Genomic DNA, 22,404 nt, shown 5'->3' with positions numbered 1-22,404 from the left:
CTAAAACAAGAGTTTTCAAACAATAGCCTACCTCACTTTTGTAATAATTCAAGTCTTCCTTTTTTATATGAAAAATGGAGAGACTCACTCCCTAAAGTTAAACATTTTTAAAGAAACAAACAGACTAATGAAAGTGATACTAATACAGTAATTACTGTCAATAGAAACCATTCAGCGGCTTGTTTAAATGCTCTTCATCCATTTGGAGGTCAGAGTTTAACTACCTTTGTATTTTGCACCTCAGTGCTGCTGCAGTTTGGAGAAGTGAAGCTGTGCACTGTCTGAATAGTGCAACCTCGGGGTACAGACTAATTAAAGTTGCCACTACACTGCACGGTTTGAGCAGCGGGGCTTCAGATTATGGCCTGTTTGGTGCCTGCCGGTATGATTTCCACCACAACCCTTCCGCATTTTCCTGCTGCTCTCGGGCTGTGACGTGTCGTGCTGACGGCGGCCTCGGAGCTGGAGGAGCGGGGGGCTGCAGCGGGACAAGATCTGGCTCCAGACGTCCTGCTTTGCTTTCAGCGGAGCTCCAGAAACAACCACATAACCCCTCCTTCTCTGCTCCTCTCCGGCCCGCCCAAATAACACACTATTCCCGACTGAATCGTGCCCGAGTCTGGGGGAACCAGGCGGCCTGGGAAGCCGAGGAGAGGACGGAGGCCATCCCTGCAGCAAACATCTGGTACGCGGGTCGTACTTGCCCGTTTGCAGAGCTATGTTTGCATTTGTGTGTGTGCGCGACTGTTTGTTTTTGCATGCATGTGGTATTTTAATTTATTTCTTTATTATCAGTGAGAGGCCGTGAGGGGCTGGGCCTTTTCTTCTCGGGCCGGGGCCTCAATAGAGGCCATAATTGGTAATTCAGGCCTAACCGGTTAGCTAGCCTGCTTCTGTAATGGAGGGTTTTATTCGCTTGTCGTTCGCGTTGGCCAACGTCGTTGAAAGCGTCGTTGTACACTTTGGTAATTTGCGGCAGTGTAATTCACATTATATACTCGCTGTGGAGTGTTTTCTATTAAGTGTTAAAATTAGCATTCTTGCAGATATTAAGCTAACAAAATGGCGGACGCTAGTGTGGTGAAAATCAGTTGTGGAGGAGGTGTGTTTGTGTGTGTGTGTGTGTGTGTGTGTTTAGCTCTTCTCCCGCTAGCTGGCTGCTACATAAAGCACAGCAGTGTCGTTTCTTTTATAGTAACGCTATCATCTTCCTCAAAATGTGTGTGTGTATCGGTGCAGTCAGCTGTTAATTTAAAGTGTATTTTGGTGGAGACAGTCGGGACTTTGTGTGTGTAAATCTGCGCTACTCTGGCGGTCAATTGAAGACATGAATCATCTTCATGGGGCTTTACACTGTGTGTTAAGTGGTGCATGAATAAGTAGCTTAGCAAGTCCCCTACGACACCGGAGTTTGTATTATTGTGTTTGCAGCATCTTCCTGCACATTGACGCACTGTGTTGTGCGCCACATGTCCACACATCATTTTCCACCTGGAGGTGGGGGATGGTACATGCAGTGGAAATTCAATGGCACCCTGGCTGCATCGTCCACACCACTGTTTACATCTCTGCATCCCTCTGTGTATGTCTGTGTGTGCGTCTGAGAGAGAGAGAGATTTTTGTCGCACATTGTTTCACCGTCATCTCCTCGATGAAGGTGGTGCCAACTGAGCTGCAAGGATTGTGTTTTGTGAAATATTTGCTTAATATTGGTGGTAGAAGTGGTGATGCAGTCCAGTCACTTGCTTTCCCCTGCTGCAGACATAAGCCAAGACTGCAAAAAAAAAATCTTAATTATTGTTTAATCCATTATTAAGATTTATTGAAATCTGTAAAATTTGCACATGATACCGGCCTTTTTTTCTGTGCCAAGTGACCTTATCTTATTTGTGTGTACATCTATGTGACTAAAAGGTTGAAATAGATGATCTCCACAGCACAGAGAAACCCTCTATGGCACCAGCTCAAACAGGATACAACAAAGCACAATGGGCTATAAATCACAGCAGTTGTATAGCTTAAGAATAATAAAGCTGACAATCTAATACATTTTATTAGGGTAGGGTATTGTTTGAAAAGTTTCTATACATAGTTGTACCAAAAAAGGGTTGAGGATTGTTACCTGCCCTTATTTCTAACACAATCTACACACTGTTTATATGATCAAACACACAGAAATCAATACACACAGTATATACTGTAAAATGACCCGACAACAGCCCTGTTAAGATGGATATGTGTAAGCTGTGAAGGCTTTGTTCAGGTTGCAGTTGTCCAGTTGTGCAGTACAAGGCCAGTGGTCTCTATCATGTGAATCACATTTTAATTTTAAATTAACAACACACACGCTGAGTTTTACCTCAACTAGCAAGCAATAACAAGCTCATTGTGGCTTTCTCTGTGTGCCTCTGGAAGAAGAAATGACATGAGTCTGTGTATGTTAACACACCATGTTTGATTTTTTGAATCATCTGTTCTGTTATATAATATATATTTTTTTAAATACAGCTTTAATCACCATGAAAACACATGAATATTACTTGTGTGGGTGCTGATTCAATCACATGAGTTTAATAGATGGCCATATACATATTATTTATTATGCAGTTGATATATTATGTAAGAAAATGGACTTGGGTGACCTGCAATGCATTATTCCAGTCTGTAGTGTAGACTAGAGCTGCAATAATTACACAGAAAATTAATCACTAACTGTTTTGACAATTCAGTCATATGAGTCATGGTTGTGGACTGTTAAAGCAAAGATTTGACTTAACATTTGGGGGTTTTTGGAGACACTTTTTGACAATGACAATGATCCACAGATTATTCAATAATGAAAATAATTGTAACTATGTGATGACTGATAACTGATCTTTCAGTCACTTTTATAGTCGCGATTGTTGGATATTGGTCCGTTTTATTCTGTCACTTTTGGTCACCAAAGATCTAAACCGTTTATCATTTGCTTTCAGCTCTACAGTAACAAATGCAGTGCGAGGACAATGGATGAGGATGTCACCAGACTTGCAATACATTCTGAAGAGCCTAAAATAATCTTACACGGATCGGGTAATTATATTCATGTTTGTAAAAATGTACTACTTTGTGTGAGTTCTGATAAACATGGTCGTATTGTGGTATATCAAGAAGTAGTATTCATTGGTTAGCCAGATAAATATTTAAATGACACAAATATTGTTCATAATATAATATTGTTTTATGTTGGACCCCCTTGAAATCGAGATGGTTCATCTCAAGGGGCTATCCATTAATAAAATGTATTATTGTGACTGTTCATGTTATGGCTGCATGATGTTGAACACATAACACACCATTTAAAACACCTCATACACAGTAAACAGTTGCTCTTGCCTGTCATCTGGTTAATTGGGTAAAACTGCTTCTTCCAGATGAGGGTGGTGCTGGCGGACAGGAGTTTGTTGTGGAGCTTCAAGAGACTGTGTTGGTGTCAGAAGGTGAGGGGGAAGCCATGGCGGTTCACAGGTTCACCCCGGACGAGCTAGTCATCCAGGATGCTGTTGAGGACGTGGTTTCAGAGTATGTACACTGTGATGAAGATGAAGACGTTGCTGTAGAAACCTGTGTAATGGCCCTGGAGGGCGAGGAGGAAGGTGTTGCCATGGGAGACATCCCTGAAGATGGGCTGGACCCAGAGCAACAGGACGACGACCAAGATGGCTGTGGAGATTATCTAATGATATCCTGTAAGTTTACTGCTCTGCTGTGCTGGGACTGAAATGAAATGTGTCATTGCTCCTGTGGAAACAATGTTTACATGTAAATAAAGGGTGTACAGTGCTTTAACTACATAATTCATTTTGAGTTGTTTCATGTGATTATAGCTGTACAGAAATATTGAAATTAAATCTAAGATACACCTTCGGTAAGCGTAAAGTACTTAAGCATTGATATTGACACACAAAATGGTAATAAAATATTAAAACGGCAACAATAACGTGTGTCATCACGATTAACATTGTCACCAGTTCATGGCCATCAGATCCCACATATTTGTAGACCTTTAATTTGTGTGTTTCCCTCACTAGTGGACGAAGCTGGTAAAATGGTGTCTGAGGATGGGACCGAGGTAACTGTGGAGGGGGCTGTGGAGGACCAGGAAGTGGAGAAGGATGAGGATGGACAGGAGGTGATAAAGGTGTACATCTTCAAGGCGGATTCAGGAGAGGATGACATGGGTGAGTAACAATTAACCGTCAGCCTCTTTTAAGGAATTATGTCGGATCAGATTTTAGTACCAGTAATTGACACCCAGGTTTGCACAGGTTAAAACAAATAATTGAATGAAATATTGCTTGTGAAACCTGTGAATATGAATTCTTGATTAGAATAAATTGTTCCGTGTGGAAGGGAATGTAACTTTTTCTGTCCTTGACCTGAAAAAGTTTGCATCCTGTGTTGTGTGACTGGAGGATTTCAAAGATGTTTTTTTATTCTTCAGGAGAATCAGTTGACATCAGCGATGGAGACACAGAGAGTGTGGCGTTAACGGAGTCTGGAGGCCAAACGCTCAGAGAGAAGATGGTTTACATGTCTGTCGGGGATTCTCATCACAATCAAGGAAACCATGGTAAGTCATTTGGATCCAATGAGCGGGGATGTCTGTCATGAAAGTAAACGTTCCTCGTTTTTTGGTTTTGTACATGTTGGGCTCATCTACAGGTGGGTCCAAGGTGACTGATGAGGTTTATATGGAGGTGGTGGTAGGAGGTGAAGAGCCAGTAACTCACGACCGCTCGTATGACAGCGTGTCGCTAAGCAAGGACTTCATGCCTGTGGCCTGGGCAGCTGCTTATGGTCAGCACCCCTGTCTATTAAATTGCTATTATTGAAAAAAAACCACAACACTGGAAACCTGTGCATCAGCCACGTCTCTGAGTGTCTTGGCTTAAGCTTTACAGATGCTGGTTTTGTGTATTTTTGTCTATTTAAAGACCCTCTGTTGCTCCCACAGGTGCAGACGACAGCGAGAGTTGTGAAAACCGAAACGGTGCAGCCAGTGCACTCCTGCACATCGATGAATCGGATGGGGTTGATGACATCAGTAGACAGCGCAACAAGAGCAAGAGACGGTCGGAGCCTCGTCAGGTCCAGACAGGTAAGAGCAGCACAAACTTATTGGATGTTGCTGTTCCAGGCTGGTTTTTAATGCTCATTCTCTGATCACACCATGAAGAAGACCTGTAGATCATTACAGATTAAAGCTGCAACCACAATTGTCAATTGATCTATAACATATTCATTTTATGTGAACGTAAACCTAAAGAGATTTTAATTAGCAGTCTAACCAGCAGTTACAACTCCAACAAATTACATGTATATTAGGAAAAAGAACAGAAGGCGATTGTTTTGAATGGCAATTGACTTAACACAACTTGTTTAACCAACAGATTTAATACATTGATCTTTTAAGAAAGAGCCTGAATCAGAGCGTCAATATTGTCCATTAATTCATCATTTACCAGACTTGCATTTACTTATTGGATGATAAAGTGCAATCTCTCTCTTTCTCTCTCTATAAATCATAGACAAATGGTTTAATTATTGTGAGTTCTAAGTCTGAACCAGTATCAATGTGTTTGATTTGCACTTGAAAAGATGTCATGGGTTAAAATACAATAGTGTTTATCATTTTAGACTTCTTATTTGTATGTTGGCTCAGCAGCATTCAGTGATGTGGCCTGATCATGTCTGCTCAGAAATACTAACTCATAATTTTCCAATATAATAGCATTTATCTTACATCGGTGTGACTACCGTAAATTCCGGACTATAAGCCGCTACTTTTTTCCCACACTGAACACTGCGGCTTCTACTGCGGTGCGACTAATGCATGTTTTGTTTTTTTTTTCATGGGGCCAAAAACATTTTGTTGTTACGTACTTTATTATTTTTTCACTTTGCTTCATGTTTGATACACGTTGTTGTCCGCCTCGCTCATAGGAGAGAACGGGAGAGTTTGCTCAGTAGGCAAAGTAGGTAAATTTTAATTCAAAGTTTTCCAATACAAGATGTAATGACAGGTGCGAACGAGGTAGATTACTCTAGTAAAAGTAAGACTTAGTTTAATGACTTAGAAGTCGCCAAATGACTTACTTTAATGAATTTCGTTAGTTTATATAATGCAGATTTGTAAAATATTACTTTTATGAGGCAATCGCGATGGCTGTCAGGCATCGCCGGACCAACCCTAGGTAATATCTCATATTACAACATGGGACACCTACGGCTTAAAATCCGGTGCGGCTTGTACAAGTACAAAATTGATTTTCTTTCTAAAATTAGAGCATGCGGCTTTTAATCAGGTGCGCTCTGTAGTCCGGAATTTACGGTAATTATATAATGAGTGATGGAGATAATTCATTGATCTAACCTTGTGTCTAAATCTTCATACCAATCCTTTAAATTTAAACTGAGATTAAACATGTGCAATAAATATTTCAGTGCAGATCTGCTCTAACAAAGTGACAGCTGTCGCAGTGTTGTAACAGAGGCACATGCAGAGGTTTTATTCTGAGGGTGAATTCACGCTGTGTAATAGTTGAATGTGAGAGCAAAAATCACTGTTCAAAGAAATAACTGATGCATATGAAACTGGTAACTTTAGAAAGTCTTAGAGAAACAAACAGATACCTAACTCGGACTTCATTGTGACAGACAGTAACCCTCCACTATTTAATGCACTTTGATATGCATCTTGATTCAGGTTGAATGAATGAGGGAATGAAACTGCATGTCTGGCTCTTGAAGATGAAGGAGACAGAGAGAAACTCTGTTTGTTAAAGAAAACCTGCTTGTGAGCACATAATCAGGTGCTATGGTAACTGACCCACAGGTTTTGAGGTATCTCTGTGGTCTAAACTTTTCTGGTACTGAAAACCCAGAGCTTCCCACATCTAAGACTTGAAAAAGTTTTCACTAAACCCACTTTCTGAAGTACCACCCAGGGTTGTGTATTAGTGGCACAACATCTTACCCAGTTTCTTTCCAACGCCCTGCCCTTGGCTCCCCGTGGAGTGTCCTTTGCACAGGTTTATCAACAGTTTACAGTGTGTTGCGCTCTGATTGTTACATTAGCTTTGGACTTGTGGATAAGTAGTTTATAACTACTTTTTTACCTGTATGATGGCCCTCAACATGTTTAGGTCTACTCCCATAACAAAACATTCCCTAAAACTTGTTTTCAAATCGCCATTCAAGAGTTAATGAAAGAACTCTGCTAGCAAATAAAACACCAGGACTGTGTTAAACACTTTTTTAAAGAATAGGTTCACATTTTTTCGAGTATATCTTAAAAAGCTATACTATCATGCCCATATGTACATGGAGAGTTGCTAGTTGCTGTAATTGTTCCCATATTCCCTGATTCCAGATTGTGTTGATCTTGTACACGCTGAAGATATCTGCAGTCCTATTTATCGGAATTATCTCCTCAGTGTAGTGTCACACTTTTAATCTGTTATCTTACATCTGAACAGTGTTTATCTGTTTCCTTATCAAACATGTTTATGAACATGATTTCATTCAAATTTCCCTCTTGTAATTTTTCTCTCCAGCTATCATCATCGGTCCATATGGTCAACCCCTGACAGTTTACCCCTGCATGCTCTGTGGTAAAAAGTTCAAATCAAGAGGCTTCCTGAAACGCCACACGAAGAATCATCACCAGGATGTCCTGACAAGGAAAAAGTACCAATGTACAGACTGTGACTTCACCACCAACAAGAAAGCCAGCCTCCACAACCACATGGAGGTGCACGCTCTGAGCAGCAAGGCCCCCTTCGAGTGTGAAATGTGTGGCAAGGAGTTCCACCAGCAGGCTGCGCTGTTCTCTCACAGACTGCAGCACCACCACAGAGAGCCCAAGAGCCAGCCGCCGCCTACTCCCACCAAGATGCATAAATGCAAGTTCTGTGACTATGAAACTGCTGAGCAAGGACTGCTCAATCGTCACTTGTTGGCTGTTCACAGTAAAAGCTTCCCTCACATCTGTGTGGAATGTGGAAAAGGCTTCCGACACCCCTCGGAGTTGAAGAAACACATGCGCACACACACGGGCGAGAAGCCTTACTCCTGCTTGTACTGCGATTACAAGTCAGCCGATTCCTCTAATCTCAAGACGCACATCAAGACGAAGCATAGCAAAGAAATGCCATACAAATGTGAGCGCTGTTTCCAGACCTTTGCAGAGGAGGAGGAGTTAATGCAGCACGGACTGACACACGAGGAGAATAAGACCCACCATTGTGCCCACTGTGATCACAAAAGTTCCAACTCCAGTGACCTGAAACGCCATATCATATCCGTTCACACCAAGGACTACCCACACAAATGCGCTGTCTGTGGTAAAGGATTCCACCGGCCGTCTGAACTGAAGAAGCACTCAGTATCCCACCGCACCAAGAAACTCCATCAGTGCCGGCACTGCAACTTCAAAATTGCAGACCCTTTTGTTCTCAGTCGCCATATCTTGTCTGTCCACACGAAGGAGCAACAGGCCTCTCCTGAAAAGAGTGAGGCCAAGAGGACAGAGACGCATACTCCTGTTGTCACACCTAAAAAGTCTGCACCTAGTGGGTCCAGCAGCTCCGGCCCACCCGCTAGAGTGAGTGCAGCCAGCTTAGCCAGCAGTGTGACTGTAGTTATTGGTAAAGGACAAAAAGAGAGGAGAATTTATCAGTGCCAGTACTGTGACTACAGCACTGGGGACGCGTCAGGGTTCAAGCGGCACGTGATTTCCATTCACACAAAAGACTATCCTCACCGCTGCGAAATCTGTTCGAAAGGCTTCCGACGACCCTCGGAGAAGAACCAGCATATCATGCGCCACCACAAGGACGTGGTGCAGGCAGAGTGACTCTGACCGAGCCAAATACTGTGCCACAACCAAGAACAATGTTGAAACAACCATCACACCCCAATCACTGCACCCTCAGCACAACACCAGTCACATTTCAGCAATGTGGTGTGTGTGTGTGTGCTGCACTTAGTCTGTTCTGTTGTTTTGCTCTTTTTTTGGTCCTCAGCCTGTTTGTTCAGAAATGTATACACATGTACATAACATTAATGCTCTGTCAGAGTTGGCAAACAGAACCCTCCGTAGACTTGCACTTTTAACTGCATGTCCCTTGCTGGTGACAGTGTGCATGGCAGATTGTGCAGACGTCTCTTTGTAGATACACATTTTTTAATTTTGCAGGCAGCAATCACAATGGTCCTAATTATTTGTCTCGAAACAAAGTGTAATTTGCTGAAACGTTTGTGTCATTTTGTTAAAAAAATGTACTTAACACAGCAGTATGGATTAGCAACCTGTTCCCAGTAGCACTTGCCAACTTGGTAAAGATCATGATGAATGCAGTAATCAAGTCATGTATGGTAATTGTGTGTGAGAGTGAGTGTGAAAGAGAGAGAGAGAGAGAGAGAGAGTGTGAGTGTGTGAGAGTGTGACAAAAAAGCATCTGTTGTGCTTCCTGGTGCTCTGACCCCACCACTCTGTAACATAATGCTTTTTGTTGTGTCAACAAAACACAAGGCTGGCTGTGTACAGCACCCAGAGAAAAGAAACAATCATTCTTAGCTTTGTCCACATGCATCTACAATGATGAAATTAACACACAACACACAGTACAATAGTGGATGTGTCATGGTAGAGAGTTAAAGAACAGAAATGCACCCATACAGCGATGTGATCATTACCCCACATCAATCCATTATCACACACCTGTCTGATGTTTGTTTCAAGTCAGTAACTGTACTGTAGATTGTTCAGAATGAGCCCTGACTGACAGTATTTTTAACCCATTAATGCTACCTGGGGAGTGAAACCCTGCTCATCGTTCATTCAAATGTTTCTCATTTTCAACACTATCACTGATAACAAGCAGTTCACACAGATGGCTTCTTTGTTCATGATCAAACTGGTTTTTCATATGAATTGACATAATAGATAAATCACAGAAAAAGTATAATTATAATTGAGTATGAAACCAATATTAGTCTGGGTTTAAAAAAACAAACCTCCACATCAGTGTCCAAATATGACTGTCTGGCCTAAACAGGAATCATACAGTCTATCTGGTGCTGCTGTTATGAAGCTATGGATGAACACTTCGTTTTCTCTAACACAGATGTACTTTTGTCAGTAGAAAGGGAAAACGTATGTCTTTTTTTTCTTTCTTTTAGATGCAACTTCAGAAGACAGGTGCTGGTGGTGTACTTGTACTATGGCTTTTTACTCTTTTTTTTCACCTGTGATTATTTCTGTTTTTATATTTATTTCATTTACAAGTTGTTGTATAGTTAAGTGTAACTAGACTTCTATGGGACGTAAATTATTGTTTTGTATACAAATCTGTACAAAGCGTGTAGATGTAAACACTTGATAAAAAGGAAAATGTGTTGTTATGGATGTACTTCAGCGTATTTGTTAAAAAAGATAATAAAAGCAAAGTATTTTAGCCGTTTGTGTTTTATTTGCCCACATGAATAAAAATGGCTCTTGGTTACAACTGCAGGTAGATAAAAAGGAAAGTTCTGTATAATGGAAACATTTGAAAGAGCAGAGTTGGTTAAAAAAAAAAATCCATGCATAGAAGTGAACCCTTGATGGATGTAAAATGTTCACAAAGGACACTCAAGGTCTTCAAACGGCATAGCTGGCAGAGAATTAGGCAGCTGGGCACTCAGCTAAAGAAGGAAAAAACAAAAAGTTGATTGGTGTATAATGTCCCTCTTAATCATGAATTAGTTTACATAAAACCTCTACATATGATTGATAACATACCATTTTTGGGAAGGAAAGCAATATTTTCTGGCAGGATGCCCATCTCCAAGGAGAACTGTCTGAACTTCTCCAGCAGATCAGCGCTCAGGTCCACTGTTCTGCCTGTGAAACCACATGAACATTAATCTCAGCTCTACTCAACATTTTAACACACTTTTATGTATTAAATAGTGTAGAATGATGGTTAATGATGTTACCATATAGTTTGTTGACAACAGTAGGATCACCCCCCTTGGTCTTGATGGTGTGAGTCAGGGCATACTCATTGTACTTGACTTCGACCATGCGCATGTCATTCTCATTCCCCCAGCCTGACAGAGGGAGGACATTAAAATCATGTGAAAGCAGAAGTATGTGTATATTTACATTGTGAATGTCTCATGCTTCTATGTGTTTGTGCACTATGTGTGTGTGTGATTATCTGCACTCACGCTCACTTGTGTATGTGAACTTTCCAGGCATATCAGACTTCTTGGCCAGGTTGTTCATTCTCCAACAGGAGCCGTCGGAGCTGAAGAAAGAAAGAAACTAATACACGATTAGCACTGTCACCATTAATGCCCCCTTTTTTAATCTCCAGTCTGTCACACTTACTTGAGGCTGGAATATGACATGTCCAAGTCCCCGTCAGCAGTTGGGGTGAGCATGGCTGTGCCCATTTTCATGCTGGCTTTGCGGCTAACAAACCATTGGGCGTTAGTGGCAAATCCAACCAGGTACCACTTCCCTCCCATCTGTGGACGCACAAAACAGCAGAAATGAAACAAAAGCACAAATAATAAAGTATTAAACACTTGGGTGTGATTTATTTTAAAACTGCGTTTTAAGTAATAATCAGGTTCTTGTACTATGGAAGATTTGAAACAATAGAAAATGAGCCCAATCTCTAAAATAGAACTGGATCTTTCTAGTAATTGATATGATTAAAACACTATCAAACTGATTTAATAGAACAGGAAACATCTACAAAAACTCTTTAATGCCTTTAACCAAAGTTAAAATGTGAGCTTTGGTCTGTTCATCCACAATGTATTTTAAAATGTCATAGTAGGTTTGGAAAAGTTGATTGCTCACATTTTCTTAAATGTCACCTTACTCTTAGGAATGTGCCAAACACAGTTAATTCAGTTACACAGCTGTTTAAATGCAAAACATACATGGAATCAGTCTACAATATTTCATATCATACTTATTTTAGCAAACATCGTGCATGCCATTAAACACTACACCTTGATCAATAAAAGAATAAGTCATATTTGACACAGTTATGTGTCCTACCCCTTGTACATTGAAGTCACTTTGAGGTATGACTTCAGAAGAAACCGTCAAGGAGCAGAGCATGGCTCCCAGCACTGTCAGCAGTAAGGTCATAGCTTCTGAGGAGCACGATCAGTCCCAGGAATGATGATGGAGGAGAGCGTGGCTGAATATCTGCACATCTGTTGTTGAAGTTCTGCCTGTCACCCCTTTATATAGTGGAGGGTGAGACTACCCTTTCCCTCCCAGCAAGCACAAAAACACAGACACACACATACACACACACACAAACACGCAAGCCCTGGAGCTGGGATGGGTTCAAACACGTGAAGTTTCAGAACAGCCACAAGGTAACCTTTTAGCACTGCCAGTGCAGCATTCAATGAACCGTGTGAGAGCAACAGTGGACAGAAATATGCAGAGAAACAACATACATACCTTACATAACAAGTGGGTAGAGATTATATCCTGTGTTTCACATAGTTGAAGATAAAAAGCATGGTGTTTTTTAGGACCATTTTGCAGTTACCGAGTTGTGAGCATGAGCTTTAAAAAACAAAATAGCAAACAACCAACCAAAAGTGGTAAACAAAGCAGTAGCTGCCCTCCAGTGCTTTCTGTGGCAAAGACCACAGAATCAAAATCATCTGTCAGCAGTTGCAATAGTAAAACACACAGACCACACAAATGCCCTTGCAGATTGGATACCTAATCATGCACTGGCATGTAGTGAATTGAAATGCTTCCCTGTGTCTCTTGTAGGGGTTTATACAATTCTGTAAATGCTTTCTGCTCCTCATCCTTCCTCAAATTGTGAACTAAAACAATAATTGTTTCAATATGCAGCGTGTTGCTCTTTCACAGTAAACAAGAAAAATACTTGCACATTAAATTTTAAAATTCACTCTTTAACTTGAAAGCAGCAGTTTGCAAATAGTCTCACCTTTAGTAACTCTTCTGGAGCTTTTCATCCTATCACATGATCTTCATCAGTAGATTGACAGTATCACTGTATCAGTTTAGAAGACTGGAAGTAAAAATCCTTTCCAGCTGCTTATGAAAAAAAAACATATAATAATGATTGAAAACTCCAGAGCAGCTACTAAATGAACCCTGAGGTGAGATTGTTCCATCAACTGCTTTCATGTTGTTTGACATGCAGTAGCTGCAACATTATACAGTCAAATGATGATGTACTTATAGACTATTTAAATTGACTGTACCACAATAGTTTAGAGGTATGTATTGTATTTTTCACTTCACTATATTTATATTTTACTATATTTATTGACTTGTGCTAATATAGTAATACATATATAAAGTTTGTAAAATTAGCTCTACATGAATACATTGCATTTTTACTTTTGATACATTAAGTACATTTTGCTGATATTACTTCTGTACTTTACCTGTAATGGAGTATTTCTACAGTACAGTGTTGCTACTTTAATTTGACATGTTAAAACTTTGTTCATGATTGGGTACTAATTAACCTTATCACCACTTCAATACACTTTAACATACATTATTACTAATTGTTATTATACTAATCCTGTCTTGTGAAAATGTAAACATTAAAGGAAAGTTTGTTGGTTTTAAAATCTTTTAATTATTTACTACCTCTAGCTCTGTGGCTCGTGCCTAGCTCCTGTTTCTGCCGGCTGTCCTAGACCAGAACCATCGCTGATGAACTGCTGCAAAACAACAACTGAAACAAAAGGTGATGCTATCCATGATTCAAACACTGATATACTATTTCTGCCAGAACCCACACTAAACAGTGAATGTTGAGTCATTCAACTAATAACAGGAATACTGGGACTAAAGACTATAACTATATATTAACTAGGAGTTGTTTGTGGAAATTTACAAACGCATACAGCTCCATACAAAGAAAAAGGATCTTAATTTAATTGTACTGTTGGAGACCTTTCCAATACAATGCAATGTGTCTATAATTCTGATTTCATTGTCACTTTTAGTAGACTGGTCACAGGGCTGAGTGCTTGCATTTCTGCAGGATATTTTCTTCATATTTAAATATGAATCCAGGAGTGATGATTAGGAGATGAATTATTGTAATGAGTCTAAACTGTGATCCGGTGCAGGCAGATACAAGCCACTGTATGACTATTCCTTCAACCTACATACCTCACCAGTTTGAACAGGTACACCATTTGCCCAGAGAAAAGAAATAATTAAAGTGATGTGCCAGAAAAGTATTAGATTTATGAAGACAGTCTCACAGGTGCAGAAATCTATTTAGTAAAACATTATGTTACATAAGATAAAATTAACTGTGAAGGTCTGTGTTAGGTCTGTTAGTTATGAAAGTTGTAATGCTGCTTCTAGCCCTGCAATTACAATACACTCCATAAATCACCTAAATATGCAATTATGTCACATATTTGCAAAAGTTTTTCCCACTCTTGTTTGTGCCAACGTTGGCTTGACATTAATCTTGATCTGTGTAACTTTGGCTCAGCACCCAGAAATTAGGATTCATGAATTGCCTTTTCAACTTTTAAGGAATCACTGACACTCCCTATTGAACCACTTCAATATTAATTAAAGCTGCAAGCAGCAATAATCAGACCCTCACATCTTCTTGCATGTACGGGCATGCCGTAGTTGAGGTGGTGTTAATGCAGAGAAACTTGATGCAGTTATACATTTAAAGCATTGAAAAGAAATGATATCCAGGACGATGACAGCAATGATCCCAATTAATTTCATAAACATCAAAACAACTTTGTTCCACAGTGGTCCTGCATTTGGGGTGCTGCTGGCAATGCCTGAACTGAACCACTATACAACATATAATTTCACCTTACTTCTGACTCATGTACAATTTTTTGTAAGTTTTTGAGTACCTTTAGCTTTTTGCAGAAGAATGCAGAAGAATTCCTTCAGATACATTATCTCCATGCCGAGATCTCTCTTGTGTTGGCATGAATACACACACACACACACACACACATTGTATAGAACCACAGTTTATACTGTACATGCTTTGAGGGCAAGAGAAAATTTAAAAAATGATAGTAGTAGTTTAACAGAAATAAAGTTTATGGGATGATTAGCACAATGGCATAGAGATAGAAGATTGTGAAACATTTGTGAGGCATGATGAAGAGGATGAGCAGAATTCACTCTGTGTCTTTGCCATGCAATGTTTAGATCAATTATAAATCTTCATAAGGCACAAAACCTTTCCACAAGCATCATATACATATGCCAAAACAATGACAGCAATGTTGGCCAGACTTAAGGCCTTTGACTACAACCCAAGACAGCTGTGTGTTTGTATTCGGAGGACGATTTAATAACACAGTGAAGCAATGTAATATTCATTTCAACCCCCTAAATGATTAAAGTTGGCCTCAGGGTGGCAATAAATGAAAAGGCATGGAATAATTAAAGTAAAAAGAGTTCATTGTTTTGGTAGCATTATCTGTTTAGCTCATGAAATTTCTTGGTGATTTAAAACTTAGCATCATATATTATCGAAAGACAGTTTGCTGCTCTTATCGTAGCACCCTCAGCACTGTATGTGTTAAGAGAAAAGACATGCAAAGATTGGCCTCAGGGTGGCACCACAGGAGAGACCATTCATACAGTTCATCCAGACCAGCTCACTCCAGAGCCATCAGCATGGAAAGAAAGGTGGAACATAGACGCCTGATAAACCTTTCAGTTAATAGACTCAGTGATTAAATGCAAGAAATGTATTGATTTACACAATTTGATCGAATTCTCCATCCAAGATGTGCATTATGAGAACTGATAATGGGAAATAATGGGAGTGAATGAAATTATAACACTGAAGTCAAGACACTTTGCTTTGTTTATAAAATTAAATAAGAATGAAATGAACTACATCAAATTTTATACATTACAGTGGTGGGTGTGATAGTGGCCTTCATCTTAATATAAATGATGCGATATTTGCTGACTACAAACAATGAAAAAATTGAGGCACCAGCTACATTAAAAAATCAATAATTCAGAGTGCTTTTAGAAGAATATTTACTAAATACTGGAGAAACTATATGGCATCAGTCATAACAGTAAAAATGACTGAGGATGCTCCGGGAAGTTGTACGTCTCCCACTGACTGACTTTCTGGGGTCATATTTCAGTGCTCTATTATCTGCACCAGTTTGTTCATGCCTGTTTTGTTAATGTCTAGTGCAAAATGAACAGTCTAATAGGATGATTTATATAAGTGGTTGAACAGGATATATAATCTCTCCAGCATGTGCATGGGTCATCTCCCAGTTTAATGTAACCAGAATACACAGGGAGTGCCCTGGCATCGGATACCTGAACCAGCGATGGAACCAGCTGGCTCCATCATTTCAAACATGAATTAAAAGTATTTCAGTCAGAGTGAGCAGGAGACATAACAGTGTAAGAAACCTTAATATGCAGAATGGTGTTGTATGATCATAAACCCTAGGATACTGGGCTAAGAGCTGAGCTTGACAAGCTGAGTATTGAATTGTTATTGAAGAGAGGAACCCATCAGGATTGCTGTCACAATATGGTCTTTCCTCTGGCACCACCATCAGGCCAAACTCTGTGCACAAAAGAACAGCAAAGTTGTCTTTTCATGTTTGCATCCAATAATAACAATGTAATGACCATTACTTTCTCACAGAGCTTTAAGTGTGGTTGTTGTTCTTCTCTTACAGTGTCACCTCTCTTTTATTGCCAGGTTTAGATTTTTATTATGACATTAAGTCAAAAAACATTTGGATTTCAATCAGACAGCATACATTATTTTCACTTTCTGCAGGTATAGAAAATATGTACAGCATATGGCAGTGCCTGCAGCTTATTTCCATGCATACATCCATTTTTTAAAGCAGTCAACACTAGCACCTTGATATTGCCCTGAAAAGTATTTTTTAAATGTAAGTGTTGATATACTATAAATAAAGAGGCTGGAATGCAATAAGCATGGCAAGTCATCATTTGATAGATATCCATATGCAAAATTAAGTTTCAAAAAAAGAAAAGAATCTACCTGTAATCGATAAGAATAATTACAGCTGAAATACAGATGAAAGCTCTGCTGTTCTGTGTTCTGCTAGGAAACAAATGAGTAGTGATTCTTAAAACATGTACATACTGTTGATGTTATCAGAATGTATAAAGTGAAACTAGACCAAGTCAGTAATGCTAGAGCGAGGAGAAACAGAGGCATCTGCCATGGTGAGAAACTCAACCCAATTCTGGTAGAAGCCACGTGAATACTCTCCAGTGTGGATGGCAAGTCCACACAGGCGGCTCTGGCCTGTTTTGTTCCTCAGAGCCAGCTGAACCTCCCGCTCCGTCACATTGAAGCTGATATTCAGAACTTGTACCACCAACAGGTAAAGCAATCCCCCTGTGACGATGCTGCTGTACCAAGCACAGGTGAAGCAAAGTGCTGTGCTGTAAAATAGATTTTAAAAAATGGAAAATATTTTACAATGTTGATTTCACTTGTAATGTACATTTAGTTTTACAGTCACCTATGGAGACTGAATACAAAACAGTGCTGTACCTAGACTGACTGTAGACGCCAGGGCAGTAGAAGAGAGCCGTCATTAGATACGGTCGAGGACAGAGGCTGCACAGCACCAAACTGATCCCATACAGAGAGGTCAACACGAACACAGAAAGGGTCAGCACGAAACTCCGATGGTTTGCCAGTCCAACACAGCTGTTTATCCTACAACACCTCACAAAACACACACACAGACACAGACACAGACACAGGCACACATACACACACACACACACAACAATGTAACAGTCACACACAGCTTGATATTCTGACTCTGTACTCCTACTGTTCCTTATGTATGTGAGATAATGCAATATCAAGACCTAAAACATGTTTTCAACCACTGATGCTCGGACCCATTTTCATTTTTTTTTTTACCTTTGGAAGAAAATACTTCCAAATTAATACCCTAACCCTAAGATTAGTTGATTATCCTCAACAACTAGGACATTGTTTCTGTAAAGACACACTGCTTTGAAGAATTTCTAATGTAATTTCTCAGTGTTTTGGGGACAACAAGCTTAATTCCATTCACCTCTTTTGTTTCAGGCTGACAGCAGAAATTGCATCAGAAATTATCTCAATATCTGGCCAAATAAAACCAAAGATATCCGCATGATGTTAAAGTCCTGATAAATTCAGGGAGAATCAGCAGGCTCAGATTTAATATTAAATGTATGAACCTTACAAAGCAGCTACTTAATTGGCTAATGTGTGTGTGATGTAATGGTCAAATGGTAAATTTCAACTTTTCAAGTTTTTCTAGTGGAAGAAAACAGGAGGAGTTTTTGGTGAAGATATAATTATTGCTGTATAAGTCCACGACAGTTATCTAACTGTGAATGCCAAAGACTGAAATGTGTGTGACTCAGTTCCCACAAGAAATGTATAAATATTTTTGTTAAATCTGACCCACCAGATGCAGTGATGGTCCAGACGATGGACACAGGATCTACAGGTACGACAGTGTCCTGCCCGCGGGGGTCGCATTATTTTGCACACAGGACACCTGCTCCATTTAGCTGTCAGGGCCTCTTTTACTGTCTGTGATTCAGCCTCTGGTCCTGAAGAGAACACTGCTGATTGGATAGATCCATTAAGCTTTGGGGAGTCCTTGTTGGGCTTCTGACTGTCACTATGTGCTTTATGCTGGGTGGTCGTCACAAATCCGGGGCCCCTTTTGGTGTGAATAAGAGAGACAACAGTAAGAATCACTCCGGCTGTCACAGTGCACACCTGCAGCTGGCTGGTGTCCCCACGAGGTATAATCTCTGTGATGAAGATGTAATACATGTAGGCCAGAGAGTAGAGAGAAAGGGTGAGGAAGAAGAGGGTGCGCTTCTTTTTTCGGTGAGTGGCGTAGTAATACCAGAGCACCAGGCTGGGCATGGCTGTCAGGATGATGACACCCAGAGTGTAGTGCAGCGCTGCAATCCGCAGCAGGAGAGGCAGCAGCACCAGTGCCGGGATCATGGAGATCTCCAAGTTGTCAATCATGGCCCCAAGCACAGGAGACCGACATGCACTTTTAGGTGGTTTGTCTTTCAGCCACCTGTAGAGGACAGTGAACATCAAGTCACAATTACAAAAAAACTAATTTTCATGTACTTGAATACATAAAATCAGTGAGTCTGGTTTCACTTAATTAGATTTTTAATGACATTCTGCTTTTGCAAATTCAACAATAATACAATTCATACAGTTAGGAAATTATTCGGAAGATATTTGATTTAGATTCTCTTTTTTTACTTTGTGTGACAAAAGCTGTCTTATAAAGAAAAGATGGTAGATGGCAATGTTGCTTCTATGCAAATAACATTTGAGTCAAGTCAACGCTAGGCTTCTTCTACTTTCCAGTACTTCAATATACTCTAAGAGTACCCAGTACTTTTCCTCAAGCCCTCCATACCTGTTAAAGGCTTCATCCAGATCTTCACAGTCACAGCAACATCCGCACTGGTAGCAATCACACTCACAGCAACACATAGGATCATCTGGCTCTGGAGGCTTTAACTTCTCCCATTTCATAATGGCTTGCTAAAGATGGCTTTGATGTTTACAAGCTGTCATTTCAACACAAAAGGCCATTATTTTAAAACTTTGTATTCTTGAGCTATAAATGACACAATTCTAGTACAGTGAGATAAATATCTGAAATATGTACCTTAACATCTGTGTAATCAACAATTGATCTCCAAGTATTCTTAAATGGAAGCTCAATATCCTGCTATTAGTGTGTGAACATGCACTCATGTATGCTACAGCACACAACTACACAGCCATGACACACATGACAAAAACACACACTTATGACTAGAATGGTGAGTGGAAGCAGTGGCAGCAATAATGTACTAATACTTTTATTATTTTTAATCTCCTCCTCTAAAAACTGGTAGCAGATGTATACAGTATCATAGGGTTTACAGGATGATCGGTTAACTGTAAGATCTTCTGTTTGTGTTTTAAATAATCATTTAAAAAAAATGTCTATAATGAGAGGTCCTCACTCCTGTTACATCCCCAGGAGCTTCAAATGTGATTTGTTGAAACAAGGCCACAGTGTCTACAGGGACAAAGTATCTGGGCCACTGAACTTAAGTCCTCAACACTCAGAGATGTTCTTGAGTTATTGTCAAGTGTATGTTATTATTTTATTCCGACTTATGACTTGGGTTAAAGACTTGTAGCACAGTGCATAGATCCTGACCCTTTTTGATTAGTGCTCCCTAATTACCTTATTAACAGTATGAGTTTATGTCAAACTGCATTATCTTATAATCATCGCAATTATTCATCAACAGCTTATTAAACTCTTAATCAAAATTTCTAGTTGTGTTAATAGGTAAACCCACATTGACAAAGCCTAGATAAAGCTTTTCTATATTAACTTACCTTTTGTCTAAATAAAACAATCAAAATCAATACAGGCGGGCTGAGATGTCATATTTATGATTTCCAGGCAAAAGTTATGCAATCATCAGAAAATAATGAATAATAATAATGAAATGAATAATAATGAAAAGTAATTAAGAAAATGACCCCCTGTCACCAATTTCCTTCTATTAATGACTAAGAAGAAGAAAAAAGGAAAACAGCAGCCTAATTTCTCATCAGTCATTTGTATTGAAAAAGAAAATTGGCGTGTCCCTGCTCTGCTGGTTCTGCAGCGACCCCGTACCAGTGCAGTGAAATGGTTTTCATCTCTTGGATTCCCTCGGTGGAAGTGTCGCAATAGAAGATAACTTGGACTACTCTTGACAAGTGGTTTACGGCCCTAACCCTAACCCTTGATATTGTGTTGCATCTTCCAGCTCACTTTTCCAAAGACTCACAAGTTGTTCTCTTGCCTACTTTCTATCACTTTCCATTTTAGGGTTTAATACTGCCGTGCTGGGTAAATATAGGAGCCAGGAGTCTTTCATACCTCTGTCCACAGCTGAGGGGCTATGTTGAGGTATTCACTAACTGCAACAGTAGCCCTGATTATCCAGACTGATCTCCACAAAGGTGCACATGAGAAACATGACAAGCACTCATGAATGAATGACTGAGGGATGGTCCACAGGGCAGCCCTACCCTCTGGGATCATATTTCCTCCAACAGGCAACCTGACCCCACTGCTCACACATAGAAAACTCTGGAAGAGTGTGTGTGTGTATGTGATAAGAGGTAAATCCTCCAGTGTTGCTGTTAATAGGAGTCAGTTTCTACATTACACTCTGCATGACATGACTGACAACAATGGATTTGGATTTAGATTCTTGCCCAAGGACACATCAGGAGAGAGCCAGAGCCAAGACAGGAGGTTGAAACCAGTCTTTATGTGCTGCTATATTCAGTATGTCCAGTAAGCCCTTCATACCTGTTAAAGGCTTCATCCAGATCTTCAAAGTCACACAGTGGCACATATGAGGATATGAAGTCAAAATTTAAAATATGCAACTTAACTGCTGTGTAAAAATGTAACACAACCACCAGTAACAATCAACAAATCAACAATCGATCTCCAAGTATTCTTAAATGAACAGTCAATATCCTGCTATTAGTATCTTAACATGCACTCACTTCTTGCTGCAGCATAGACACACACATACACACACATACACATACACATACACGTACACACACACACACACACACACACACACACACACACACACACAAAGGTCCGACCCTACTTTAATCTATGATAACAAATTTGAAATTGAGAACCTGACTATTTTAATTCCAAGTGTAAGTTTGTATGTGCTCTTTTATCGGAGCAATGATCATCATCACAGAAGACTGAACATGCAAAAAAACACACATGAATGACTGTAATGGTGAGTGGAAACACTGGCAGTAATAATGTACTAATACTTTTACTACTTTTAAATGTATATTTTCTTTGTAATCCTCCTCTAAAACCTATAATAGGGGTTATGATGAGCAGAAATACTGTATAATTTTCTAGTGTCTATAGGATGACCAGCTAACTGTCAGATATTCTGTTTGTTTTTATTCATTTAAAAAAATCTACAATGAGAGGTCCTCACTCCTGTTACATCCCCAGGAGCTTCAAATGTGATTTGTTGAAACAAGGCCACAGTGTCTACAGGGACAAAGTATCTGGGCCACTGAACTCAAGTCCTCAACACTCGGAGATGTTCTTGAGTTATTGTCAAGTGTATGTTATTATTTTATTCCGACTTCTGACTTGGGTTTAAGACTTGTTGCACTGGTGTAGGAATTAACAGAAAAGAAATGTTTAAAAAAACAAAAA

The 22,404-nt window shown here is 39.8% G+C and overlaps 2 protein-coding genes across 3 annotated transcripts; one reads left to right on the top strand and one right to left on the bottom strand.

The window, feature by feature from the left end:
• Positions 1 to 307: 307 nt before the first annotated feature.
• LOC128371388 (zinc finger Y-chromosomal protein 1) lies at positions 308 to 10,474 on the top strand. 2 transcript variants are annotated; one of them, XM_053331701.1, is made up of 8 exons: positions 308 to 685; positions 2,976 to 3,072; positions 3,414 to 3,728; positions 4,071 to 4,220; positions 4,484 to 4,612; positions 4,705 to 4,839; positions 4,997 to 5,140; positions 7,599 to 10,474. In XM_053331701.1, exons 2-8 carry the CDS (start codon positions 3,006 to 3,008, stop codon positions 8,897 to 8,899), a joined length of 2,241 nt encoding a protein of 746 aa, XP_053187676.1. In that variant the 5' UTR covers positions 308 to 685; positions 2,976 to 3,005; the 3' UTR covers positions 8,900 to 10,474. The 2 variants fall into 2 exon arrangements, with proteins under 2 accessions (XP_053187676.1, XP_053187677.1); XM_053331702.1 differs by lacking the exon at positions 4,705 to 4,839 and having other exon boundaries at positions 309 to 685.
• A 141-nt stretch (positions 10,475 to 10,615) lies between these two features.
• On the bottom strand, positions 10,616 to 19,670 carry LOC128371331 (palmitoyltransferase ZDHHC23-A-like). The gene is made up of 9 exons (XM_053331631.1): positions 19,552 to 19,670; positions 18,559 to 19,194; positions 17,640 to 17,807; positions 17,290 to 17,527; positions 11,423 to 11,562; positions 11,260 to 11,339; positions 11,026 to 11,139; positions 10,829 to 10,930; positions 10,616 to 10,731 (listed from the first exon to the last, which is right to left on the bottom strand). Exons 1-9 carry the CDS (start codon positions 19,668 to 19,670, stop codon positions 10,712 to 10,714), a joined length of 1,617 nt encoding a protein of 538 aa, XP_053187606.1. The 3' UTR covers positions 10,616 to 10,711.
• Positions 19,671 to 22,404: the final 2,734 nt, after the last annotated feature.

The sequence above is a fragment of the Scomber japonicus genome, chromosome 13, assembly GCF_027409825.1.
Source record: "Scomber japonicus isolate fScoJap1 chromosome 13, fScoJap1.pri, whole genome shotgun sequence".
Taxonomy (NCBI): domain Eukaryota; kingdom Metazoa; phylum Chordata; class Actinopteri; order Scombriformes; family Scombridae; genus Scomber; species Scomber japonicus.
Note: the sequence above shows the minus strand (reverse complement) of the source record. Positions and strands in the feature narration are given on the sequence as shown.

Excerpts from the sequence above, each read along its gene's own strand:
- LOC128371388 (XM_053331701.1), top strand. The coding sequence starts at position 3,006 with ATGGATGAGGATGTCACCAGACTTGCAATACATTCTGAAGAGCCTAAA. Across the intron at positions 4,221-4,483 it reads TTCAGGAGAGGATGACATGG|GAGAATCAGTTGACATCAGC; the intron begins GTGAGTAACAAT and ends TTTATTCTTCAG. Across the intron at positions 4,840-4,996 it reads GGCCTGGGCAGCTGCTTATG|GTGCAGACGACAGCGAGAGT; the intron begins GTCAGCACCCCT and ends TTGCTCCCACAG.
- LOC128371331 (XM_053331631.1), bottom strand. The coding sequence starts at position 19,670 with ATGAAATGGGAGAAGTTAAAGCCTCCAGAGCCAGATGATCCTATGTGT. Across the intron at positions 19,195-19,551 it reads CTGGATGAAGCCTTTAACAG|GTGGCTGAAAGACAAACCAC; the intron begins GTATGGAGGGCT and ends TGTCCTCTACAG. Across the intron at positions 11,563-17,289 it reads TCACCATGGCAGATGCCTCT|ATGGGAGGGAAGTGGTACCT; the intron begins GTTTCTCCTCGC and ends GTGCGTCCACAG.